Here is a 6,765-nt window from a genome sequence, read left to right as displayed (position 1 = left end):
TAGGCTGTAGTCTGTCCATAAGAACACCAACCTGACCCGCATGTACTCCTGCGTATAATTCACGTGAGGATGAAGAATGGGCATAAAGCCCGATAAGGGAATAATACCTCAGTTCTTGCCTTCCCGCGAGCATACATCCCAATCAAAAGTGTCATTTTCCCACTGCAATCTGCCACCAAACACCCACAAGAGAGAGACTGCGTGGAATAAAAAGGGGAGGAGATAAAGAGGGGGGGAAATGTGAGGAACGAAAGGGAAAGGGGGGCGCATGGTGTATGGACGAAAAGACCAATCTATATCTTCCATCCTAGGCCGGCCACCTCCAAGCAACAAGTTACACTCGCCTCTTTTTCACACAACACATCCAAACAGACACTCCTGTCCTTCACCATTCCAAGTCCCCAGCTCTCTCTCCTCCTCCCATCCCCGAGCTCCTCCTCTCCTCCTCCCCCTCTCTCCCAGCAAGAAATCTTCCAAGTTCCACACCTCAATTCCGCCCTAACCCTTTTTCGATCTCTCTAGCTAGCCACAAGTCCACGCCGGCGGCCGATAGCACACCACTTTGCTCTCCGCAACTTGCGAGAGGGATCAATGGAGCTGTTCCCGTCGCACCCGGACCTTCAGCTCCAGCTCCAAATCAATCCGCCCCCTGCCACCAAGCCAATGGACCTAGGGTTTTGGAAGAGGGCTCTTGACACCACCGCCGCCGCCGCCGCGACCTCAGCATCAGCGGCAGCAACCTTCACACCCCCGTCCATCGCCAGGACATACCCCTCGGCGCCGGCAGCTGCCGGCGGCGGCTTCCATGCAGCGCACTACGGCGCTGCCGATGGCCACCTGGGCGGGCTGCAGTTCTTGCAGCACACCCAGCCCATCCTCCACGAGGTGCAGGACCTGGCGGCGATGAAGCCCATCCGGGGCATCCCCGTGTACAACACCTCGCAGTCCCTCCCCTTCCTCCAGAGCCAGCTCCACCACCACAACCACCACCACCAGCATTGCTACGACGCGATCGGCGGCGCGGCGGGCGGGCCGAGGTCGCCCGGCAAGGTCGGCGCGCTGCGGCTGGCGGCGCCGCCGGCCAAGCGGAACTCCCGTGCGCCCAGGATGCGGTGGACCACCTCGCTGCACGCGCGGTTCGTCCACGCCGTCGAACTGCTCGGAGGCCACGAGAGTATGCACTGCTAACTGCTTCTCGCGCGTTCAAGTGTTCTTTTTCTTCTTCTCCTGAATTTTCTTGCTCGTTAGCAGCCGTTAGATGACTATTTTCTTCTAGCTGGCAAAGTAGGCAATCCTGTTGATCGAATCTTGCATTTCTTGTGCTGGCATTCAAAAGAACTAGACAAGGATGCATGGGCGTATTGGCATAGTACAAGCTAAGCTCTATATGTGTTGGTGAAGGAATTATTGTGTACTGTTTTCTGATACTCCCTCTCTTGCGATTGTGCAGGAGCAACGCCCAAGTCGGTTCTTGAGCTAATGGACGTGAAGGATCTAACCTTGGCCCATGTCAAGTCTCACTTGCAGGTGAGGGGATCTTCTTTAACTACATAAAGTCCATGGTTAGCTCATTGGTTATATTATTTTAATTGAGCTTTGATCACTTGTGCTAGCTCTCCTCAACGTACGTGTAGATCTACTACCACTTCAGATACTCCTAGATGTATGCATCACACACCTTGATTTGCAAGAGAATTCTACGTGCACCACTCGATCGACCTTTAACTCATCATTTCTTTTCTTGCTGCCAGAACAATATATAGTACCAGTTTTAGTTTTAAATATTTGATGCATCTTGGGTCGGTCATGCATGTAAGAATAGTCATTCTACAGTTCACTTTCTGAGCAGTAAATTCCCCGCTTGCTCGTACCTCCTCCCTCTTTCTCTATCCCTATCTCCCTCTAGCTTTACCACGACGGGAGGACCGGGGGCAGAGGGGAGGAGGGCAGCTTTTCAATAAAAACCCGAGATCAGCAGCTGAGCAGCACAAAGATAAGCATGCAACGGGAAGCAAATGCGTGCCATTAAAAAGAGGAACGTCACACACAGTCACCGGAGAGGGAACGGTGGATGGATGACACAGTGCACACAGGAGCGCACGCACACACATTGATATGAATATGAATATGATGCGCATCCATGCATGCTGTGCTGCATGCCCAAGAGCAGACGGCCGGCCGGCAAGTACAAGCCTGCATCATTTCTCAATAATTAAGGGCTTCTCTGCCTGCACACAAGCTACTAGCTGATCGCGCCATCAATGCCGCAATTGTGCATATATGCCGCTGCCCGCCCCTGCCACCCATATTTATTGCTCCGTCTCGTAGACCACCACTGCACAGCTTCGACTTTAATACCGCTACACTGCTGACCCTATCATTATTTAGTCAGCTACGAGTACATATACTTATATTATATGCTTTCTAGTGTATCAGCGAGTACTGATCTCAGTTGATTGTCTTGCAGATGTACCGGACCATCAAGACCACTGACCACAAACCAGCCGCTGCTTCATCCTACGGTATGTATGATCAGATCAGCTCTCGAGAAAGAAATCAGACTAGTAGTAGTATATTGTACAAGTGTCACTGGCATCTCGACATCCCAGTGACAGACAGGCACAGATTCAGCATGGGATTAGCAGTGAGTAGAATGTTTATTTTGCAGGACAAGCAAAGACAATCATCGACATCCCTGACGACAGCTCCTTCGACATCGCCAACACCAGCGGGTCTGAGTCTTCAGTCCAGCAATCAAATCTTGACGGGAACGAGCATGGATCCAACATGTGCGCTCTATGGAGCAACAACTCCTCCAGGTAACAACATACTACACACAACGCCATTTCTATAGCTAGCTCCCGTGTTAGTACTCCTCGTTTTGTATTCTGGTGGATGTATGCTACTCCATATCACATGAGAGAACAGCACAGCACCTAATCATACACAAATAGTACAATTCCATCAGTTTCCAGTGCACCGATGATGATCGGTTTGAATTGTATAAGTACTAGATTTATGTAGAATGATATATGGGTCCCTTCCCTTCCTACAATTATGGATTGCTCCATGTCAAACTAAATGTTCCTAGCTAGTGGGCTATTAATGGATATCAGCAGCTAGCTAGCTAGCAATAGCATGCACATCAGAATTACTCCACACTGCTGGGCTCCGTCTTTTCTGCTATTTCAGGCGAAATGACAGAGAGGGGCACAGCTAGCTACAAGTCTATCTAAACATTCTTGTGAGACACAAAAACTGCTTTGCAGATCGATATAACTCCAGAGTCCTTACAGGTCAAAAGCTGATGGTAATTTCCTGTAGAGCGCTAAAGCAACAAAGTACGCTTAAATACACGCGTACTACATGCTGTAGTAGTAGTAGCACACATGCATGTTTGGGCTCTTCATCTCATGCATGATGATGTACAGGTATTCGTCAAGAATCTACAGTCACATTACGTACATAATTAATTGATAGATTATGCATTTACAATGATATAATTGATCTGAAGAGGGTGCTTTTAGGATCAAACCGCAGTCTAGCTAGTGCCTGCTTTACGCAAAACAAACTCTTATTCCTTTGTCTCATTTTCTTTGTTCCTACCATATCAACCACCTCCAAGTGCTCACAAAAAGCACCAGGGCTCTACCTTTGTTCCATCTGCTCCCCATGATGGTGCAATCATCTCTTGAATATATTATACATTAAGCTCTTTCATTAAACATATCCATCTAGCCATAGGCAGCAAAAGTGCACACACATATACACTTTCCACGACTACAATTAATTAAGCAGGCAATATAGTAGCACTACCATGGAATCTTGACCAGAAGTTACATCTCAGAAGCAACATGACATGTATATAGTGATATACACAATTAATCTCTCTTGCGTGACCAGGCGTAGCTAGCTCTTGTACACCTATCTGTATGTATGTACAATCGCATACAAGCATCCAGCCGTCCATGTACCATATACATACACACGTACTGTGGTACTTGCGGACTCTGCACGGCCAACTGTATGGCCATGTAACCCTAAAAAAACTGTATACCCATGTAGGAGAGGAGTGAGTAGTGTACATGTTTATTTAGAAAATGACCGGAGAACATATGATGTGTATGTGGTTGTGCGCACACATGTGGTGTAAGCAAGCATTGATCAGTGTGCCGTACCACATGGGTGAGTAAATAACGCGGCAAGCACCAAGCTATAGCCAATTACACAGCTTTTTACCTCCAATTAACCCCTCTGATAAAGCCAGCTGCTCGCCATTGACACCATCTTAACAGTGAAAAGTTGGACTTGCGCGCTTTGTTCCCTACGCCTTTTCCCGCCTCTCCCGTGTTGCATGTAAATGGACTCCCACTGAAGAAAAGATATGTAGATAGATCATAGATAGATAGGCCGGCATTTGATTCTTTCATCAGCCCATGATATACAGAAAAGAAGGTGATACTTAATTCAATTCCTTCCTTTGTCTTTTCCTTCCTTTTGCTGGTGCAGCAGAGGGGCCTGGTCGTTCCACGGGAAATCAAGATCAGATGCCAACCCAGGCGACATCAAATCCTTTGAGGTTCGTACTCGCCTTTTTTCCCCCAAGGGAGTGATCATCATTACCACCTCCAATACCCCATCGGCAATGGCCATGATATGCTTTGCCTTAGTTAGTGCAGTGGCGATCATTCCTCCTTCCATTTCCCGCATGCATGCATCTTTCCGACGGCTCCCTGTGTGCAAAGTGTCGGCAGCATGCATTTCCTGTTATGATATGCAGATCGCAATCTATTTAATCTGATGCTCCTTCTCTTTTACAATCGCAGGACGTGCAATCGCAGTGCCCCAATGTCGTCGCCGACGATGCCGCCGACTTGATGTCGGCTCCGTTCCGATTGTCGGAGCTAGTCGTCGGCACCAAGAAACCGAATCTGGACTTCACCCTAGGAAGAATGTAAGGCCGCCGTCGATTTGTCGACCGGACGGCAACGGAAGATATGCGTAGCTAGCTAGCTATATGTGACCACCGATCTAGAGATTAATCATCAGATGCATACTCGTGTGGCTCCCGCCCCATATGCACGTAACGTACGAAGCGGAGGAGGAGGAGAGAACCGGAGCTAGGAGATGAGAAAGCAAAAGAGGCATGCAGCTGGGGAATTAAAGAATAAGACGAGACCACCGTTGATCTAGGAACAAAGTGCAAAAGGGGCCAGGGAGGGAGAGACATGGGTGCGTGCAAGTGTGCGTGCGTGGTAGAGAGATGGATAGTGAGATAGATAGGCTTTATCAAAGGCAGTCAGGAGCATGCAACAAGCTGGTTAGCTTGCCTGCTTGCTTCTGGTGCACAACACACACACGATGTAGCTTGAAGAGTGTGTGTATGTGTGCGTGCACTTCATGGCATGCTGCCTGATGAGACAGAGCTGCTAGGTTAAGAAAGGTCTCATCTTTTTGTTATGCCACAAGAAAGGTGTAAAGCTGAGATGCTTATGTTACATATATGCGTGTGTAGTGTACGTATGGACCATGCAAGCATGTATTATGATGGATCCACCTGTCTTGCTCTCTCCTAGCCACTCCTATCTCCTAGCTAGCTGCTAGGTTGGAATCGATACCTTCCCTGGTCTGGATATCATTGGTGCAAATCTGGCTGGATTTGCAGTTCATGAGCTAAAGCGAATCAGTAAAGGTGATCAATCAACAAAAGGAGTATTTGGAGTGGTATGTTTGATCATATGTCTACCAAGTTGACTGCAGTATACTTCTACCGCCACATCGATGGATCAGTCAATAATCTTCTATATCTAAATAGCTAGCCCCCACTAACATATTTCTCTCAACATGCAAGCATGCCACATCATCAAGCAACATGCATGGCAAAAGACCCATCACAATTCACAACATGCATTCATGCACATGAAAATGTCCACCTCAACATGCAAACATATATTAGATATTTTACAATACATTAATCAAACACAATAAAGCATATGGATTTGCAATTTTAGTTTTCGTAGCATCACTATTTACGTTCCATAGAAATCACATATCATCGAAATATATTGCAAATATTCCCGCACCAACGTGCGGGGTATCATCTAGTACTATATAGTCTCTGCACCCACCATGCATAAGGCATATTTTCATTGGTTAAGACAAGCCGTTAACCAACAATTACTCTGTTGCGGTCCGAAAGGAAAAAAATCGCAGTTACTCTATTATTCTGTAGTTCATGTGTCACAAAAATGATGTCATTGAATTCATATTCATAATTACTTATGATTGCACTACTGTATCACCTTCATATATACAAAAACATAATTGTTGGTCAAAGCCTTGTCGTAAACAACCGAAAAAGATTATACTCAAACAAGAGAGTATGATGCTTTCCCCGGTGTGTTAGTTGTGGTTTAGTTGGTCCAAGGTGGTGATGAATCCTAGCTGTAGTTTAATTGCTTTCGCCGTAGATTTAATTGGAAAAATATAAGTGATATACTATAAGAATTATATTGTTGGATTCATGTTCAAAAGAAGTTTTCAATGGTACTATTTTTGCTACATAAGTATAAATTATATTTTGTTATGCAAATGTATGGTCAAACTTTTCTTTGGCCGAGAAGTATAGTAAAAACTTGCAATTGAACCAGGACGGGGGAAGTAATTTTAGTACCTTGACCAATTGAAATGCATCCGAAAATATAGAGTGGTATGTGCCAAAGTTTGAATCGACCATAGATCTTTTGTTAATATTTCATCAGTATT

The 6,765-nt window shown here is 46.3% G+C and overlaps 1 protein-coding gene across 4 annotated transcripts; it reads left to right on the top strand.

The window, feature by feature from the left end:
* Positions 1-250: 250 nt before the first annotated feature.
* On the top strand, positions 251-5,552 carry LOC125514198 (probable transcription factor KAN2). 4 transcript variants are annotated; one of them, XM_048679482.1, is made up of 6 exons: positions 253-1,174; positions 1,451-1,527; positions 2,468-2,522; positions 2,669-2,813; positions 4,507-4,579; positions 4,827-5,552. In XM_048679482.1, the coding sequence occupies exons 1-6, from the start codon at positions 592-594 to the stop codon at positions 4,956-4,958; spliced, it is 1,065 nt and encodes a 354-aa protein (XP_048535439.1). In that variant the 5' UTR covers positions 253-591; the 3' UTR covers positions 4,959-5,552. The 4 variants fall into 4 exon arrangements, with proteins under 4 accessions (XP_048535440.1, XP_048535439.1, XP_048535438.1 ...); XM_048679481.1 differs by having other exon boundaries at positions 2,669-2,819; positions 4,513-4,579; XM_048679480.1 differs by having other exon boundaries at positions 254-1,174; positions 2,669-2,819; positions 4,510-4,579.
* The last annotated feature ends 1,213 nt before the right edge of the window (positions 5,553-6,765 follow it).

This window comes from Triticum urartu, chromosome 6, assembly GCF_003073215.2.
Source record: "Triticum urartu cultivar G1812 chromosome 6, Tu2.1, whole genome shotgun sequence".
Taxonomy (NCBI): domain Eukaryota; kingdom Viridiplantae; phylum Streptophyta; class Magnoliopsida; order Poales; family Poaceae; genus Triticum; species Triticum urartu.
Note: the sequence above shows the minus strand (reverse complement) of the source record. Positions and strands in the feature narration are given on the sequence as shown.

Coding starts and splice junctions, on each gene's coding strand:
- LOC125514198 (XM_048679480.1), top strand. CDS start 592: ATGGAGCTGTTCCCGTCGCACCCGGACCTTCAGCTCCAGCTCCAAATC. Junction 1,528..2,467: donor ATGTCAAGTCTCACTTGCAG/GTGAGGGGATCT, acceptor ATTGTCTTGCAG/ATGTACCGGACCATCAAGAC. Junction 4,580..4,826: donor GCGACATCAAATCCTTTGAG/GTTCGTACTCGC, acceptor TTACAATCGCAG/GACGTGCAATCGCAGTGCCC.